Source organism: Lutzomyia longipalpis, chromosome 2, assembly GCF_024334085.1.
Source record: "Lutzomyia longipalpis isolate SR_M1_2022 chromosome 2, ASM2433408v1".
Classification (NCBI taxonomy): domain Eukaryota; kingdom Metazoa; phylum Arthropoda; class Insecta; order Diptera; family Psychodidae; genus Lutzomyia; species Lutzomyia longipalpis.
In genome coordinates this window covers 28332025-28351825 of record NC_074708.1, presented here as the reverse complement: position 1 = coordinate 28351825, position 19801 = coordinate 28332025, and the positions used below count along the sequence as shown (strand labels likewise).

The 19801-nt window shown below is 35.1% G+C and overlaps 7 protein-coding genes across 14 annotated transcripts in view; 5 read left to right on the top strand and 2 right to left on the bottom strand.

The window, feature by feature from the left end:
• The window catches only part of LOC129789858 (serine/arginine repetitive matrix protein 1-like), a 982101-nt gene that overhangs the window by 166631 nt on the left and 795669 nt on the right, over positions 1-19801 (top strand). The gene's annotated exons all lie outside the window — the stretch shown is intronic.
• Positions 1-19801, top strand: part of LOC129791241 (fatty acid synthase-like) — a 1176504-nt gene that overhangs the window by 691127 nt on the left and 465576 nt on the right. The gene's annotated exons all lie outside the window — the stretch shown is intronic.
• LOC129789856 (glutamine-dependent NAD(+) synthetase) overlaps positions 1-19801 on the top strand; it is a 932624-nt gene that overhangs the window by 447247 nt on the left and 465576 nt on the right. The gene's annotated exons all lie outside the window — the stretch shown is intronic.
• The window catches only part of LOC129789960 (pupal cuticle protein), a 1201887-nt gene that overhangs the window by 753822 nt on the left and 428264 nt on the right, over positions 1-19801 (bottom strand). The window lies entirely within an intron of this gene.
• LOC129789919 (keratin, type I cytoskeletal 9-like) overlaps positions 1-19801 on the top strand; it is a 480279-nt gene that overhangs the window by 249987 nt on the left and 210491 nt on the right. The gene's annotated exons all lie outside the window — the stretch shown is intronic.
• On the bottom strand, positions 3583-9250 carry LOC129789952 (uncharacterized). Its single transcript, XM_055827088.1, has 3 exons — positions 9095-9250; positions 8502-8708; positions 3583-4197 (listed from the first exon to the last, which is right to left on the bottom strand). Exons 1-3 carry the CDS (start codon positions 9248-9250, stop codon positions 3889-3891), a joined length of 672 nt encoding a protein of 223 aa, XP_055683063.1. The 3' UTR covers positions 3583-3888.
• Positions 9235-19777, top strand: LOC129789875 (cytosolic endo-beta-N-acetylglucosaminidase). Its single transcript, XM_055826970.1, has 5 exons — positions 9235-9338; positions 11319-11886; positions 11953-12954; positions 14397-14547; positions 19657-19777. Exons 1-5 carry the CDS (start codon positions 9311-9313, stop codon positions 19678-19680), a joined length of 1773 nt encoding a protein of 590 aa, XP_055682945.1. The 5' UTR covers positions 9235-9310; the 3' UTR covers positions 19681-19777.

The window sequence follows — 19801 nt, the reverse complement described above, 5'->3', positions numbered from 1 at the left end:
GCCAATGGCGTTTTAATTTGCAAATTTTCACTGATGTCTGTTTTGATTGCTTTTGAATTTAATATGTTAATTAAATTTTATTTGATCTGCAATCGATAAAAAATAAAAAGCATTTTCTATACATTTAACAACATTGAAATATATATTTACCTATATACTAAAAATGTACAAAATGCCATCACTTTGATGCTGATAAAATGAAAAATTATAAATTCACATAGACTGATTGAATTAATTTATTAATTAATCACGATATACTAATTCAATTTATTTATTCATTTTTAATTTAAATAAAAATGTTCACAAAAAACGTTTAAAAGCTCCAGTTCAGTTAAATCGTGTTTTAAAAGTTTTATTTTGGAATATTGCATTTGTACGAGGAACAAAATGTTGCAATTTACTGCAGAATTAACTACATTGTGAGGAGAAGCTTTCAATTTTGCCAGTGAAGTGAAATAAATGCAATTTAGTCAAGGGATGTAAGCTCTTCTGGATAATTTACTTATCAACAATGACCATAAATGGCTTGTTAACCCTTTTAGGATTAGCAGAGAATAGGAAGTATTCATAACAACTTTGTGAGATAGTTTTTTTTTAAGAAAAAAAATATTTTAGAAAAGTTCTCAAAGGTCAAATGAAAGCTCTTAAAATGCTCTTATTACGTTGTATTGTTTTATGTATAAACCAGGAAAGCTTTTAAAGAGCTTTTCAAGAAGGATGTTAAAATAATTTTGAAAAATTGTAAAGTATCGCGTCAAAAGAGTTTTATTCATCTTGTATGGAATCTGTCCCTAGGATGTAATCAATGGGCTTAATTCAGCGACCAAGAAACCCTTGAAATTCGCTTGAAATCTTGAAATTTCAGTACAAAATTCAAAGATTTCAAGGGTTTCTTGGTCGCTGAATTAGGCCCAATATTCGTTTTTCTCGTTTTTAGATTACATATTGTAGGGCATCATCAAAGCTTTAAGAAAAAAAATGTTATCATTTCCCAGAAAAGCTCGGAAATAATATACGGATTTCATCGTATTTAGAGATTTTTTTTGTGTCAAATCAAAGATATCAATCAATGTTTAATTTTATTAATTAATTCAAACCTCTCCGGAAAATTACCTCACATTTTTTAAATCTTTATTAATGTCCTACAATTTTAAATTGAAAACAAATATTAATTACTTCTTTGTAACTGACCCCATACAAGTTGAATAAGACTCTTTTTATGATTTAATTTAATTGAATGAAGCATTACAGCACATGTTTTGAAAGTTGTTTTAAATTTTATTAAATACTTTATTCATTTAATAGCATTCTAACGATTCTAACTTATATTTTTAATTAAAATAAAACATTTTTACGTCAACTAATCAAATTTGTGAACTTTTTTTTTTTAACTTTTACGTGTTTTAAAAATCAATTAAAGTCTACAAAGGAAAGTTATGAGCTTTTACCGCAATAATGGGTGCGGAAAGTACATGCAAAAGCATATTAAAAAATATGTAAATTATAGGTAACTTTTTGCAGTAAATTCAATTCGGCCATCACACCTATTCTAAATCTAATTTAATTATTTTCTGTAGTCTTCGTAGTTTAAAAATTAATTTAAATAAAAAGAAATTTAATTAAATTATCTAAATTTTTCTCTAAAATCACATAACTTTTCCGAATGTGTTGAACCATCCAACTGAGAGCATGGCAAGTGAACTATTAAATAAACAGCAGCTGTGCCGGTAGTGCTTCGCATTGAATGATTCAACCCAAAAATATTAAATTGAAAATTAAATTGAATTAAATTTGTAAAAATTCAGATGAAGAAACAATTTTATCGAGCATTTTTCTCGCATGCAGACAACCTTTTGTAAATGCATTAATTTTTCTTCTTGCGAGAAAAATCCGAGAAAAAGGTATCTTCTTGAAAGTTTTTCGTGAGAGAAAGTGGGCTGAATTATTCATAAGAACTCCCAGCTGCATTTTTACAGTGGAAAAGTGTTTCTAAAGGGATATGTTGCCAGATGTAGAGGTCCTAGAATTGCATAAGAAATTCCCTTCGTACCTTTAAAATTTTAACCGAAATGGAGAGAGACATTATGGTAGGAAAAGAAGGTCCTCGTAGTGAAACTTATCAATTTATATGCAATTTTTTTAATTAAAAAATCTCCATTAATTCCTCCGGGCACGTGGGAAGCGTCCGAGAGATCCATCCAAGTTGGAGAGAAGGGGGGAAGGCTCATGAATATTCAAGAGAATGCATTCCAGAGTTGAGGGAAACACCAGGGGGGCTTCTCTTTGCTTGACGAAGAAGGTATATATCGTCCCTCTCCTTTAGCAAAGTCCATAATCCCTTTAATCTCTGGCCTTAAATGTGGCACTTAAAGATGTGACTGCTGGAGAATTAACTTGATAATTTATTACCCAATTCCCACTCAACAACGACTGCCCATGAATTATACTCTCCTGTCTAAAATGTAAAATTAATACGAAGAGCTCCTCTTAGCAAAATGATAAATGCCACCCTTCGTATCTCTCCTATAATTTGTCCCAATCGATTGAGCGCCAATTCAATTACATTCGAGGCGTGCTTTTTAATTGCAACTCACTCCCCGTTCTCTATCTTTGCGCCATCCTGCTTTTCTCTAAAAGAAAATTCTTTCATTTTTTTCCTCACAACGAGAGATGCATTTAAAATGACTCTGCCAAGCGCGATTGATGGGTGTGGAGAAAATGCATCTGGATGGTAATCTTCTTCGAGGCATAATGGTATGACATGGAGGAGGGTAAGACGAAGTGAGAAATCCATCACGATCTCCTATAGAAATGAAGCTTATTGATCCAAACAGGGCTTGAGGAAGGAAAGCAAAGAAAAATTGTCCTGTTGAGTGATTTCTTTAGAAAAAAAAAATAAAAAAGGAAAGATTTTTTTTGCTGCAAAAACCGGAAAAAATGGATATTGCCAAGGAGGGTATTCTGTCACCTGTGTACCCCATAAAAAATTAGAAAGTTCCTAAAGTCTTTAAAGCTTTTGTTGAAAAGTCTAAAGAAGTTATTTTCATGATAAAAAAAATACAAAGGAATTTTTCAAATGTTATAAAAACTTAAATTATTGGGAATAAAATTTATGAAACATCAAACGGTAGAAAAGAAACGTCAAAAGTTAGAAAAGGAAAGTCAAACTTCAAATCAAACATGAATACATAATTTGTTAAAAAAAATAAACACAAACGTCGTTTTAAGTCCATTTCAAAAGTCTTCAAAATTCAAAAAAAAACTCGTAAAAAATACCTTCTTCAATAACTTTCTGGTTGCGCCCTTACCAAGAGAGCTTAAGGAAATAAGAAAATATGAATTTTAACTTTTTTTATTATAGCTCTATTCTAATTAATTTTAAATTATTTATTTTATTTTATTTAAATTGATATCAATTATTTATTCAATTCTTATGATTTTTATAAAGAAAATTCAATTTTTTTCATTATTTTAATAAAATTCAATATTTTCACCCAAATCCTTTCTTTTGCTTTCAATCCCAAAAATCACAATGAAAAATATTTTAAAAAGTTCTTCGAAGCTTTTGAATAAAACTCCATGTTTTTCGGTGTCATAGAATATAATTTTCTTCTCTTTACATTATGTGTTGCTGTTACATGCAGCATAAAACGAAGCATATTTAGTGGAGAAAAATTAATTTAATTGACAAGAAACATTCTATCTATACGTATCTTTACTTTCCATTTAAAAAAAAGAATTAGCAGTTACAACATGAAAAAGTAATTTTATTAGTGGATTAAATCCTTTAAATGCAAATCATGTTGTCCTGCAAATTCTTTTTGTGTACAACCCTTAAAAACAACACAAAGTTCACCTTAAAAGGTGCTAAATGTCAAGCTGCCCGCACTACATGTCATTGGGTAGAATGTCGGGGATGAGGTACTTGCAAAGCTCCTCTTCGGAATTAACGAAAAATACCTTACTTGAGGTATTCTCATCCAGCCAGGCACGAATTACAGGCCAGATGGTGGAGAAAATTGCGGGAGAATTGATGATGAGGCACGCTCCAAGGCGTTCCGGGTAGTGCTTACTGAGCAACCAGATGAGGTTCTTCACAAGTTGGTAGTCCATGCATGATGTACTGAATTCCGCTAAATCGAAGACAATGCAGAGGTTATCCGTGACTTCCTCAAAGCACTTCTGACATGCTTTTTCCTGTGAAATAAAAATTCCCACACTTGGCTTTAGTTAAATCCCACCAGCAGAGGGGCAAACAGCTGTGAGCTTAAAGCACACATAAATTGTTAAAATTAGCTCCCATTTTGTTGGTATGTTGAGGGATGATTGCGTTGTGTGTAAGTACTAAATGCTAGAACAAATGCTCTTAATGACTCTGGTAATCAATAATGGGTTCACCGCCAATTATACACCACCGAATGCTCGTGCAATTGGAAGATGTATTTCGCACGGAATGCTTCACTAAACAATAATGATCACATACTACCTCCCACTACTCTTGCAAACAACATCCCCCCTCAAAATATTTTGAAATTATCATGTTCAAAATTTTGAACCATTTCCAGGCTAGTGGAGCACGTTTTGGGATGATAATGGTAAAATGTTGTGGGTGGGAAATGAATGCGGGGGAAGGGAAAACTATCTAGCAAATCTCTACAATTTTCCATCCCTCTTCATTTTGTCGTTTTTTGGCAAATGATGTGTAGTACAATACATACGTGGCCCTCCCAGAGGATGTTTATGAAGTTTTAATTGGTCAAAGATTATAACTTCGACAGATCACAATCCCTGTTTTATTTTATTGCTGGGTTATGTGGGTCAATATGCAGGCAATGTTGTACACTGGTGGCTCGCAGGAAAGGTAGAAATTAAATTTATGACAAAGGTGGTCAATTGACGGTGTCATCAAAGGAGTTTCCTCATTTCTTTCACTCCATGAAGCATAAAAATCTGTCTTAAAAATTGTCGACGAAGGTTAACGAATGCTCAATTTATTTGAAGTGAAAGATCTTAAAAGTGACGTCATTGGGGGAAAGTCAGACAGACTTAAGATCTCTTAATAAAGACTTTATATTTTTAAATTTCTCTTAAGATTCTTTCTTAAAATTCTTTAAGTTTACTTAAGATTCTTTAAATTTTCTTAAGATTCTTTAAGTTTTCTTAAGGTTCTTAAAGTTTTTCAAATATTGCTATCCAAGAAACGATCAGGAAACCCTTGAAATTCGCTGGAAATTTCAGTACAAAATTTAAAGATTTCAAGGGTTTCTTGATGGTCGCTGAATTAGGCCCATTCTTTAAGTTTTCTTAAGATTCTTTCAGTTTTCTTAAAATTCCTTAAGAAAAAACTTATGATTTCTTAAGAAAAATTTAAGATTCTTAAGTAAATTTTTTTTTTACGAAAAAATATTCATTTGGCCCGATTCAGCCTGACTGAAGAAGTCTGAAGTTTCGCTTAACCTCCTTTCTATTAAATCTTAAATTTTTCTTAGGAAATCTTAAGTTTTTCCTTAAGGAATCTTAAGAAAATTCAAGTCTATCTGACTATAGTGAATGTCAACCATTGTTAGCAATTTTAAGCAAATTATTTGCTGAATTTTCTCATCTGATCTTAGTTGAAAATAAGAAGTTTATTTGGCGATTTTATTGTTATTTTTTGTTGGTTATTTGCAACATTACGTGTGTTCCAATTTTTTCTCCTTCATAATTTAATTTTATTATTAAGTCAAGTGGAGGCGCCAGGTGACTACCTATATTTTATTTCGAATTTGAGCGCAAAGAAATTGAATAAAATATTGTATTTTAATAAAATTCAAATGAATTCGGTTGAAGGAAGAACTTTCGGAACTCTCTAAAACAACAAAGAAAGACAAAAAACGTTTTCAGAATTACAATAATAGAATTTTTATTACGAACTTTCAAATCAAGAATATTTTGGGCCAATAGACTTACCCGGCGCCTCCAGTGTTCTTTCTCAAAATAAAATTATATTGTCAAACATATCTTGTACAAAATTAACCAAAACTTCCAAATTCTACGCATAATATCGTCAAAATTTGTTATTAAATTGTTTAATTGACTAAAAGCAATTTTTTCATAATAAATTAAACAATTTATTACCATTTTGTCGCTTGAAAAAATCCTCATGGGTATTTAGTAGCAATTGATATGTTTTTTTTTGACACATAAAAACTCCCCCAAAAATGGGGGATAGTTTATTATGTGCCGCATCAGCAATTTCCTCGATGAAAATATCTGCAACTATATCATCATGCGGAGCTTTTTGTGTAACAAGTTATTTATGTTTGTATTAATTTTGGAAATCTTAATGGCCCCATTGAGTGATAATTTAGTATATATAGTCGGAAGTTGACGCTTTTACTGACTCATTTTCCCGGAGGAAAATTAATGTGTTTGTTTTTTTGACTTTTTGTGACTTCCTTCTTGACCGCGATAAAGTTCATTTATAGCCTGACTGTTGAAAAGGAAAGCCTTTCACCATGCAATTAAACAAAGATGAGTCTCTTAGGTTCATTTTCGCCAAAAATTTACGAGAGACATTTTGCTCGATTACACCGAAAGTGCATCAAGAGTGGAGAGCTTTTATTGCACAAACTGCTATATGAGTTTTCGAAAGTTTTCACCCCCAAAAAGTCGAGCTTTTTTTTATATAGCACCAAAATTTTCACAAGAGGATTTGGAAATATTAAAACTTTTTCCCACCGAGTGTGTGTGAGGATTTTTCAGTCACTCTCCCACACACAATTCAATAAAGTTTCCTCTTTTGAGTTTGCTTTTGGGTTGGGCAATAAATTTATTTTTGATCCTTTTGCAAAATACAGAACATTAATTTTATTCCCTTGCAAAATACCCTCTGATTTATTCGGTGCAATAACTGTTGGATTTTAGGCTATATTTCTCCCCTCTTGTGAAGTTTATTCTGGCCAAAAGAGCTTTTTAGTCAATACATATTGCTACATACATTTGGGGCATAGAATCAGAATTTCATTGATTGAACCTAAAGAAGATTCAACGCAGCAAAGCTCCTCCCATTTTGAGTCTTCAAAGGAAATCCAAATTTGGTTCTCTTGGAGGACTTTACATTGCTACTGCACTTTGCAAATTGAGCTCTCCCACAAATGGACACCATCCTCTTTTCACTCTTATGAACCAGGAAGTATCCTCCCCCGCCCCTAATTCTCCTTTCCAACTTAAACTCCTGTTGCTCGACGAACTGAATAAGTCGCGCCAAATAGCTGGATATATAACCGAAAAGAAGTGAATGGATGTGGAAATTCTCACAGCAACACAAAGCTTTCACCTTTGCACACATTTGTACGGATATAAAGCTTCCTGTGCAAGAGCTTTCTTCCTTTCACTTTGAGGGTGGGCTTCATTGACGAAGAAGCACGTCCCTTAGAAAAAAATCTCCACTCCAACAATACCTTATGCATGCTATGTATGTATATATTTTAATCCTTTTTACGAAACCAGAAAGGATGGGAGGATTTTTTTCACCTGGATCACGGTTTAATATATAGGGGTGACCGGGGTAAAAAAAGTCAGTTTGGAATTTTCAAATGGCAAATTCTCCGAAGTTATTAATCGGAAAAATCGGTAAAAATATGCTGGAATGTCCTACTAACCTCCAATAATTGACTGTACTTTGGAGGTTATCCGATCAGTACTTTAAGAATAAAAAAAAACAAAATTTGGGCCTATTGTAAAATGGCGTGATTGAGAAAATCGCAAAATTCTCTATTTTAGTGGGTATAAAAGTGAAATTCCTTGTCGCGGATAAAAAGATGAAAAGTTTAGCTATCAACTACTATCAATCTCTTAGGTGGAAAATCCTTGGAAATGTCGGAAAATTCCACCGACTTTATTTACCCCGCTGGTGACTATATTTACCCGCCGACTTAAAAAAACAGTCAGAAGCGGAAGGGTTCAGGAAAAGCTCGAAAACTCATATTTCCCGTGGAGATAGAGAAAAGTGGTCTGAGACAAAGTTGTAGGCCAGGAAATTTCCTATGAAAATTACCTATCGAGGAAATTTTCTTACCTTTGGGGAATCTTGCAGATAAGGATTTATGCTAATTGACTGTTTTTTACCCCGATCTCCCCTATCGTCAAAAAGTTTTAAAAAGGAAAATTTCAAAAATCTCTTTCGCCATTTTTGCTCTCCCGGAAATTTTTGGGGGTAGTGTATTTTTTCAGCATATATATAATGTACCGAAAGCTCAATTTATTGAACAAAAAAGCTTCATGATTCATGTTAAAAATTTAATGAAGAGATTATTCGACGTTTAATTGCAATGCCCCACACAATGCATTCACCGAGAGGTCCATTCGAGGAATTTCATTGGGATTCCTTATTAAATTCCCATTCTTGGCTGAAAGTGTGGTCAAAGGGGTGAAAGTCATATTCCGCCCACCCGCATGACAAAGGGTGTGTGACGTACTGGGAATGGTAAAAGTGGGCATTTGGGATTGAGAACACGTACCAGGCAGTAGACAATGAACTTTGTGAGTTCATCTATGTCCCTTTCGGATGAATTATGATTTTTTGCCGGAATATAAATGACCGGCCTGCCCGTGATGTCGCGATGATTGAGCACTCTGGCTTTAAGCAAATTGTTCTGAATCGCCGGCTGCTGCTCCAGATCCTTCACACCGTAGTTCTCACGCCACTTGTTGGTCTTCAGGATTGCCTGTGGAAGGAATATAGGGTGCATTACATACATACATTCTTAGGAGGGATTCACTTCCACAGAAACCGTTGGGATTTGAATTTCTACCCATGCTGCCATCTTTATTTAAAATAACGGTGGACTGGTAGTATGGCGCGAGGCATGGATTTTTTGGAACGAAATGCGGGAAAGAGATGAGAATGGCGTGGACTGGAGGAGAAGAGATGTGTGGAGAGTATTGGGAAGTCACAGCCTGACTGACATTGCAGATTGTTTGGGGGAAAAATAAATAGAATTCTATTGATAGGGTAACCCGAATCCACCGATAAGAGCGTGATTGATTTTTTTTTCGTGGCACCCCCCATCCGTGTGAAGTGAACGTGTGCGGGAGTGTGGCAGCTACTCACCTGGAAAGCCGCATCAACCGTTTTGAATGCCCGGAGGTATCTCCTGAGTGAGAACTCATTGTGGTACTGCGTGGGATCAGCTTCAGCAATTAGCTGCATCCGCTCCTTGAGTGCCTTGAGATCCTCCGGATTAACAGGTTGCCCCTCGCCCATCATTGTGCTCCACTGGTGGCAACAAAAGGTGACACAGAAGGTTGCTCCTTTCAACACCAATAAATGGACTCAAACTGCGTCCAAGGAGTGGGTGAGACACTTTTCAATCAATTCCCTATCTAAGCAATGTCTGAACAACTTCACAAAACTGATAACAGCACGCACACACCCACGAATTTCTGCGTATGGCGCGATTTTCCACGCAATTCACGCGCGAGTTCGCCCACAGAAAAATTATTGTTAAATTCAACCAACCCCACAGCACTTGTACACCCCCACACAAAAATTCCCCAAATACACTCCTGCCTCGGAAAAGCCCTCCGCAGTGAGCTTTACAAATTTGCAATTAAATTGTGGCAATTAGGGCAAAATCAATCCGCGAGACGTGGAAGGAAGTCTGACAGATGCTTCGAAATTAATTCCCTCCTCTTTTGCCAAAACTCTCGTGGACACAGACTTCTCCGTGAACAACTCTCGCTCTTCTAACTAAAGCATTCAAGCTCGCTCTGTGAGTCACTCCAGAGAGGGAATTGAGAGCAATTTGCTGTGGAACATGCTCTCAAATCCATTCAAATTATTCAAATAAAATTGGCGGGATTTTGTGGGCTTAAGTTTAGGATTATTTATAGGCAAAAGAAAGGAACTTTTTCTGTATTATGTATTTTTTTGAAAGCTCTGAGCTTTTCTCTACAATTAATTAGTTTTCTAATACATTTTTTTTTATTTTTAATCGTATTATTTCAATTTTTAACTTTAAATCGATTTAATTTTTATTATTTCAAGATTTTTTTCATAAAGAATTTTTAATTTTAAAACGGTTTTATTTCCATGATTTGTCTTGATGAATTAGTTTCTTTTAATATTGCTTCTTATACTTTTTTTTATTTAAAATCAGTTTAACTTTTTGACTCCCGGTTCTTCAGATTAATTAATTTTTTTTTAAATTTGCTCAAGATTCTTCTTAGAATTTTAATTTTTGAAACAATTTATGAATTTTAATGAATTTTCATTTTTTTCCTTATTTAATAATTATTTATTAAAGACAAAAATATCTAATATTTAGGCATGTATTAAAAAACTTAGATCTAGGTATAAATATAGCTTTTGATTTAGCCTAAAATATTGAGCCTTGCTTGAAAAACTAAAGCTTTGTTTAATAAATCTTACATAAGTACAGTCTCTGATCTGTACAAAAATCCTTAGATCTAGTTTAAAAACTTAGGTCCATTTTGAAAACTTAAGGCTAAACATAAAACCTAAGGCTCGGTTTAAAAAGCTTAGGCTTGCATTTAAATACTTATGGCCTAACTTAAATACACTTATTAGCCCTATCTTTAAGAACTTAGGCCCGGATTAAAAAAGAACTAAGGCCTAGCTTAAGAAAGCTTAAATGACTGACCCAGTATTGAATTTTGAATGAATGATTAAGTCTCTACGCCTGAATCATCCTTTCCGTTTTCTCCTTTAACTCTCAAATATTTCTTTCAAATCTTCCTATACGATAAGTTCTTGAGAAAAGGTTCAATGGGTTCATTAAGATAAAATTGATTTTCCAATTTACTGATAAGCCACTGATTATATTGCTAATTTAAACCCACAATTAGTCATTCTAAAAATAAGAAAAGAAAACAGCCAATAATACCTACCTATCTGATAAAAGTTTCCTCAAGAAAGCTAATTTTCTAACGCATTCTAAGCCCCATTCTCCTAGGTTTCGAGGCTTTCTGATAACGTGTTTGAAAATACTCTTACCGGGAAAAAAAATAGCAAAACTTTGTAATCAATTTAAATATTTTTCTAACGTCTGCCCGTGGCATACATTTGGAGGCGACGAAAACAAACCAAATGGAAAAGTTCTTGCCGCCCGGAAATCATATTGTGGAGCTGCAATAGAAGAGTTCCCAATTAAACCGCATTTTATCGCACACACGCATTTCTATCGTGAGCTTCCAGGCTCCCCGATCGAAAGCACTCTCATTGCTGCGTGAGCTCAGTCTATTGGGAGCTTTGGTGCCAGAAAGCAGAGTTTTGGATTTTTAGAGTTTTGAGAAAAATAATAAAATGATTGCAGATGGTGTCGAGGAGTGCCTGCCGCTCAAATCCAACGCGCAGCTCTTTGACTTTCGCCGAAGTCCGGTGCGATGGAATGAACTGGTTGAGCCATTGGCGCCAAGATGTAGGCCTCGACGGCTAGGTGAGGGATTTGGGACGATGTCCTTCATGGAGCCACCTGGGCAGGAGTATGAGTTCGAGGAGCAACGACCAGAGGTGCTTGTGTGCCACGATCTAGCAGGAAACTACAGGGTGGATCGTTTTGTTGATGGAGCTGAGAAGTGGGATGACTACAGATTCTACCACTGGGCAGGAATTGACTACTTCTGCTACTTCAGCCACAATTACATCACAATCCCACCGCTACAGTGGATCAATGCGGCTCACAGGCACGGCGTTAAGGTCCTTGGAACGTTTATCATTGAGACACATGCCGGGAAGAGTGTCCTGGAGGAGATTCTGCAGTCTGAGGACTACATGAGGCGCGTAGCAGATGAGCTAGTCTTCATCACAACGCACTGCCAATTCGACGGATGGCTCATTAACATTGAATTTAGACTGGAGGAGGGATTAGTTCCCATGCTCAAGTAAGCTTGCTTCTTTGCAACCACTGAATCCTGCTTAATCCTTTAAAAATAAAATCCTTCTTGCAGACAATTTGTGAGTTATTTAACGGAGGAGATTCATCGGAATGTCGGAGGGCTTGTTATCTGGTATGACAGCCTCATTGATAATGGCATGATTGTGTGGCAGAATGAAGTTAACGACAAGAATAGCTCCTTCTTTGAAATCTGCGACGGAATCCTTCTGAACTACGGGTGGAATGAGAAGAATCTGGAGAACACTGAAGGGCTCATCTCACTCAAATATCCCGGCAGGAAGAAGAATGTCTTTGTGGGAATTGATGTCTTTGGCCGAGGGCAGGTGGCAAAGTTCAAGACACACGAAACCCTCGAGATGATCGCAAAGAGAGATTTCAGTGTGGGCCTCTTTGCCATTGGGTGGACATTTGAGGCAATGCAGGAGGAATCTGTGGATATTTTCTCCCAGCGAGGTAACCCCGAGTGCAACGAAGCCTTCTTCCGGCGCAATAATCGCTTCTACTCATCCTTCTGGACTAATCTCTACACCAGCGGGCCGTGTGAGCTTCCCTTCTACACATCCTTCTGCGTTGGATCCGGGATGGTGAGGCGAGAACTGGGGATGGTGGTTTCCTCATCGCCATGGTTCAATTTGCGTCTGCAGCAACCACAGATGTCCACACCAATTGATCATCCCTACATTGAGCATCACTTTGAGGATAGCTTCGACGGTGGTTCCTGCCTGAGGATTACCAGTGTCTCCCCACGAGTCTATCGGCTCTTCTGCGTTGACTTCAACTGCACCAATGACATCCTCTTCTCATTGGCATTGAAGCGCAGCAACAGAGACATTGATCTGGACATTGTCCTCTTCGTTGTTGATGCAGCCACGGAAAAGCGCTGCAGAGTAGTCCTCTCGGAGGATTTCCTGTACACAGAGAGGGTCACATGGCCAGGAAATTGCAGCATGAAGTCTCTCGTGGAAGAGAACTTAATGCACGTCCAGCATTTTCTAAACAGATCCAATGAGAAGCACATTCCCGTGAGGAATGATGTGAATGGATGGGAAACGAGGTGAGTTCTTAATTTATCGATTTAATTTAGATTTTAATTAGTAAAGAACAATTCAAAGGAAAATTCTTTTGGAGGAAAGTTCTTATTCAGAATATTTAATTTTCGTAATATTTTCATAAGTTTTCAAAAATATTCTGAGCTTCAGCTCAGCACATAATATTTATTAAATAATCGTCTTGTCGTAAAATATAAGAATAATAGTTAAACAGATATAGGCAAATATTTATATTATTTGACGCCATACGATAGCTTATCTGGAGAATAAAGTACCGTCAATGTGCGCAACTTTACCCACAAAACATCTGAAATTGTTTTTCAGCGATTTTTCAGGTTTTTCCAACATTTTTTTTTAGTATCTTAGAGGGAGGACTTAAATTTATACTATTCTGTCAAAGATATGTTATTTCTTTTAGTAATTAAGGCCAATTTTATAGTTTCTTTAGTTTCCTACCCTGTCCGCCATCTTGAAAATCAAGTAAATAACGTGTTCTTTTCAATAAGTGTTGCTATAAGAAGAATTCTCATCTTAAAATAATTTTCTTTTCTAAAAACTAAGAAAATTTTCTGTCTTTTAAAAAGGATTTAAAAATAATGAAAATCACAACATAATAAAAAAAAAGTTTTTGGATAAAGTTGCCCGTGTTTACAGTAATTGAGCGAATACGAATTTCCTGTGAATTATTTCTACAAAATTTGATCATTTTTGATCATTTATTTGCAAGTACAGGTGCTTAAAAATTCTTTTTCTTAATAAACTAAAATTAAATTGAGTTTAAAGTGATACAAAATAATATTGTGAGAAGAACTAAAAGTGTAATTCCTGCTGAAATGCGTTTAAATGTGATGATTTTTGTGATCTTCTTTTTGATCTTCGGAGTATTTGCAGCAGACTCTGGTAAGTTATATTTTTAAATTAATTTTTGGTGAATTTTTATAACACTAAAGTACTCTAAAATAAATAAAAATCCTTCTAAAAATTCCATTCAGCAATTAAAAAAATAGAATATAGTTGAGAATGTTCTATAATCTTCCATGGAGTACTTAAGTGTTAATTTTATATATTTTTCGAGGATTCTTTATCCTGATTTTATTGATTTAATATTTTTTTCCAGGTGATATAGACGTGGCTACTATCTCTGAAGGAATTAAAGAGTTGCCCAAAGATGCTTTTACAATCACGGAAGCACTATCCTTTGATAATTCAAACAATTTTGAGGGATTAAGTAAAAAGAAAATAAATTATTTTGCTAAAGATAAAGCGATAGGTGCCATACTTGGCTAAAAAAATATTGATGTAGCATTATTTTCATTAACAGCGAAGAAAATAAATAAAAGTGAAGAGAAATTGATTGATTTTAATATACGTTTCAACTAAAACTTTTCCTATTTTTTCAATTTTATTACTTATTGAATTTTCTTAATTTCCTCTTCTTTCTTTGCAGATTCTACTACTTGAGCTTTGATTCCTCCATCATTGCCCACATTGTTGATATTGGAGTCCGCATAAGGGGTCAACCTTTTGGGGGTCACTGGATAAACTTGGGCGCCATCAGCATTCACTCAGGGGTCATTGGGAACCTCGAATACGAAAAGGTAAGCCCCACATTTAAATTAAATTGTTTGAAAACTCTTCAAAGCCCATTGACCTGGAAAGTTGCCAACAAAATGGAAAATTGTATTTGCATTTTGCCTCTTGTTTTGTTTATTCATGCAAATATTGGAATTTATTTGTGCAAATGGTTATCAAGTACAAAAAAAAAGAGAAAAAAGTACCTCCACATGGCCCAGAGAATAGAAATTGGTTTGCACACTTCTTGCCCACAAATTGCCACAATTTCTCTCTGACTTAAACTAAAAGAATCGTGCACCGGTAAACTGGTGGCCTATAAAGGCAATTAAATTTTCAGATGAAAAATTAAAAAAAATCACAAAGAATCTAAGCCACGGTCGAGAAGATGAATGAAAAAAACAAGAACTCCAACTTATGCAATTAAATATGCAATTAAGATGTGATTTATAGAAATTCTATTTAATATTAATGCGAGCACACCGCGTTGTACGTTAATACATGAGCATAGGAGAGAAAGAAAAATCACAGCTAAAAAAAATGGAGAGAGAAAAATAAGAAGTTGTGGGTGTTGCGGGTGAGAAAAGAGTCATTGGGGAACAATGGGAAGTTCACACAGTTTGGCTGACAAAAATGGTATCATCCGAAAAATCTCACTGGCGGCGAGTTATTACAAGAAGTTGACTCGGTTAGCGCAATCCGTGTCTCACATAGCAAAATTATATCACTTTGTTACACATTTTTTCCCCACAGACATACCAAAAAAAACACATAAGAGAGCTTTCTTGACCCATTTTCCGCCCATACGACCGCACTTTGCATCAGTTTTCTGCATTATTTGCGGTCTATTCGCCTCATCGAGCGCCAAATCAAGTTGCAATTTGCAAGTGCTCGGTGCTTGCCGAGTGCCCTAGAAAAGCCCCAATGTGGGGCCCACCACCTCCCTTTTATTTCAATCATTCGCACTCTGTCCGCTAATTCAATTCCACCTCATTTCTGGCTAATTTGTCAATTGTCTGTCCCAACACATCCATCAACATCTCACTCCCTCCTTGCCATCCATCATGCAACATCGTTAATACTCTTTCAACACTCATCGCATGGAAAACACTCCCGATACCTCAATGACCATACCTCGCATGCAAAATACAAAATGCGCTCATCACCTGGCCACGGAGACGACCCTTTAGCATTTGCGCAACATCGTGCATGACACTCCGAAAAAAGAAACATTTCAAATTGAGGATTGTGCAAAATGTTGCAAAGCTTTTCATTTAAATAACAATTAACAAGGTGAAGATCTCCCCGCGCAGCTGAAGGAGCTTCGCGAATCAATTTTAATGAGAATATGAGAAAGGCAGCAAACAAGAATGGTTTCGATCTCCGTGGTAATTTAGTGGGAAAGTGGATGAGCAATTTTGCAAAGCACCTCCATTTCTTGCATCAATGCATGGTAAACCGCAGGAAAATTGAGATAAAATTCGAGAGAGTTAGTCAAGGGCATTTAAATCTTGTTAATAAAATTTGATGAATTTGATAAATTAGATAAATATGCAAAATGAAGGGGGTAATCATTTGCAAAATTGAAGGGTGTTTTGAAATTAAATTTATATTGGAAATCTTAAGAAAAAAAAAAACTTTGGAAATATTGTGGAGCAAATTCTACAAATCCCATAAATCCTACAAATCCTTCAAATACTCTCAGATATTTAAATTTTCTTTTCAAAAATTCTGGAGTTTTTTTTTTTTTCAAGCAAAACTTTTATAAATTTTACAAATCCCCTAAATCATTAAATTGTTTTTTTTTCATCCTAAACTTATTTTAAAAAAATATTTTACAAATTAGAAGAACTTTAGTCTAAAATAATTTAGGTTTTCTTTAAATTCAGTAAATCCCGTAAGTCCCACAAATACTTTCACGAATTTCGAAAAATGTTACAGAAATTCATGAAATTTTGCTCAAAGATTAAAAATTTAAAGGAAATCTATTGATAAATTTCAATAAAATAATTAGATTCTTTTGCAAATACCACAAATCCTTCAAATCCCACATAAATACCAAATTATGTTAATTTTCCTTGATAAAGAAGTCTGATAATTCTTTCTTACAATTTAGCAAAATTATTTTGTAATACAGTAAACATTTCATTTAAACTAATTAGCTCCTCTCAACCTTTCGGCCTAGATTTTTTCTTCAATTATTATATATCTTTCTTTTGAAAAACAACAGAACAAAACCGTCACTAAGAAGTGTACTCAATTTACCATAATGTGCCAAATACTCCCTCCGGTGCTTGAGCACGTCACCCGCAAGAGGTGTTTTGGAGTTGATGGTAAATTAAATATAGAAGAGAAATTCCGTATAGACAAAAGAAATTAAATTCTGTAGCGAGCGAGAACCAAAAGAGTGGCAAAAATGCGGCATTCCGCATTGTATGGCCATTTAATTCCAAAGCGCGTACGGAAGTTATTGAAGCCAACACCTTGTGCAGACAATGCGTGTCAGCGACACCAAAAAATCCATTCATACCAGAATTTCTCCATACCCACTTATCAATCAATTAACGCGCAATGTGTCTTTGACTCTACATTTGTGAGTTTTTTTTTTCTTTTTAAACATTCCGCGCCTGCCTCTTAGAAATCTCTCGTCGTACTCGCTGTGTGTGCTCGAGCCAACGATACTTCAGCAATGTGGTCATCCTTGACTTTAAATTCAACAACAAGACCCCATAAAAGTCTCTCTGCAATGTTGGTGATTTGTGGTGTAGTGGAGCGTAAGATCTGGAAGATGGTTGTGGGTGTGAGATTTCGCGCGCGCGCGAGATTTTACTGCGGAATTTTGTAGTTCACGCTCGTGCTTTAAACCCAAATATTTAAGCAGGTGATGAAGCACCAGAAGAATTTCATTGTAAATCAATCAATTCTCCTTTGCAAGAAGTTATTTCAAAAGAAATTCCGAAAAGAATAACAATGAAAAAGGGCTTTGGGGGCTTTTGGGTAGGTTCACAGCTACAACCCACTACGAAACGGCGCCTCGTTGAGCATCTCGCGCGAAGATTCTTACGTGTAGGCAGGGAAGTTCTTGAGCTACATTGGCGGTGACACGCTAAGAAATTGATTGAAGTGCCAGATAAATTCATCTTAAAGAGACACTTTTACCGTTTGAAGTGCTTTTGTGCAGTAAATTCAACACATTGTTGCGATAAATTCATCTTTGAGTGCAGCAGCAGAGTCTCTCCGACGGTCATTGCGCTAGTTTTGCAATGAAAAGATGAAAAGATTCAACGGAAAGTAATTTAAAAAGAAAATTTGAAATGAAATTTAAGCTTAAGAAAATCGTTTTGAATTCAATTCGTGAGTCTTTGAGAGAGTTTTTAAAGGAAAATTTAGGTAAAATATTATTTTAATAATGAACTTGCTTAAAGAATAGGGGACGGTGGGGTCAATTGGACACAATTCGAAATAGAATAGAAAGGAAGTTATTTTAAAAACTCTTCTTAATTGCTGAAATAAATCAAATAATGGGTGAAAGAAATCAACTCGATTATAGGGCCATTTCGTTATTATATTTACTTGACTTTTAAATAAATAAATTGATTTTTTTAATAAATTTTCTTTAAAAAAAAAAACACCGAAACAGAAAAACAAAAAAAAACTTACGACAGTGATAGTAAAATAAAAAAGAAATAAAAAATAAATAATTAAAACAAATAATAAATGAGTGCAAAATTAATCACCAAACTGATAAAAATTCCTTCCTCAAACTTCTTCTTTGGCCAATAAAAAAACGCTTGAATAAAATATGCAAATCTTCAGTTGAAAAATTCGCTTTAAATCAGCGGGGAAGTTCATCGTAAAATCAGTCGGAACTACCCATAAATCCACACCGACTGTTTTCTTCAAATCAATGCTTTTATATTGCTCTCATTAATTTTTCTTTTCTTCCTCTGAAGATGTTGAAGTGCTACAAAAAAGTCTCACATTCTGCGAAATGCGTTTTAGTGCAGATTTTACAATAGAGTTCGCATACAATTTGTTGTGCATGAGAGTTAATAAAAAATTTCAACATCGCGTGGTTAATGGAGGGAATAAAATGCGATCGCATTAAAATTCACGAGGAGGTAGTGAAAGATTTGAAATTTAAATACCTGCACAGATTTTTAGTGCAAAAGAGTAGGAAAAGCTTTTTTTTGGGTGCGATTGAGCAACATCTTGATTGGCATTTGGGGTGCAATTAATCAGTTTATGAATTGGAAATCATTTATTATGTTGCTTCCATTTCACTCGCATCGCCAAACTTTCCATTTTCATATTTCGCTCTCAACGGGCGTCACAGTCGAATTTCTTGTGCGCGGCTCACGTTCAAGTTCATGACATCAAAAACATTTTTTTTTAATATCAAAATGTTTGGAATTTCTCTATTTCCATTTACTGCGATGGACAGAAATATTAGAAAATTGTATATAATATTGCTTTTGACTATGTTTTGCTACATATTTCCTATTAGCATATTGTTTGAACATTGTTTCTCCATCGCGAGTGAGAGAGTGAGAAAATTTTCTTTTTTTCGAGAAAAAGAATCATCAATTCCTGTAATTTATTTACACAGAGTGGTTTTTTTTAATATAAAAATAGCAACGATACCTCGCTATGAATAATGTAAATGCGCCGCTAAGATTATCACGTACATATGAATGGGGCAAAAGAAGAAGAAAAAAAACCTGCAGCAGTGAAAGAAGTCAAACCACGAGGGGGAATTGAAGAAGAAGTAAAAAAAGAGATAATCAAACCACTTTCTTTTGCAAAGTGCTTTCTCTCCTCAAAATCGATTTGATGCCATGAAATACTGGTTTTATACGCGACAAGACGCGGGTTTTGCATCGCGGAGGGCACAAAAAAACCACGCCACAATGCAAAGAGATTGAGATGTTGAGTAACAAAGATATTTAATAGACAACCAAACCATTCTCTGTACGCCAGCTTAATTTTTTTAAAGCTCTTTTTACGCAAAAAGCTCTTTTTTTATTTTATGAAAAAAAATCCAGCACAAACCAGGAAAACACAAGCCTAAGATTTATGGGCAAATTTTCTTACACACCTGACCACTTTTTTATCATTTCAAAAATCTCTTGCAGATCGAAACGCAGCAGTTTGTGTAGCAACGGAGGGCCCCATCCACGTACAGGAAGATCGACCAAGAAAGGAGAAATTTATATACATTGTACGCATTTGAAATAAAAATAATCTTGTATCGAACATTTTTCTCTCGTGACTCATGCG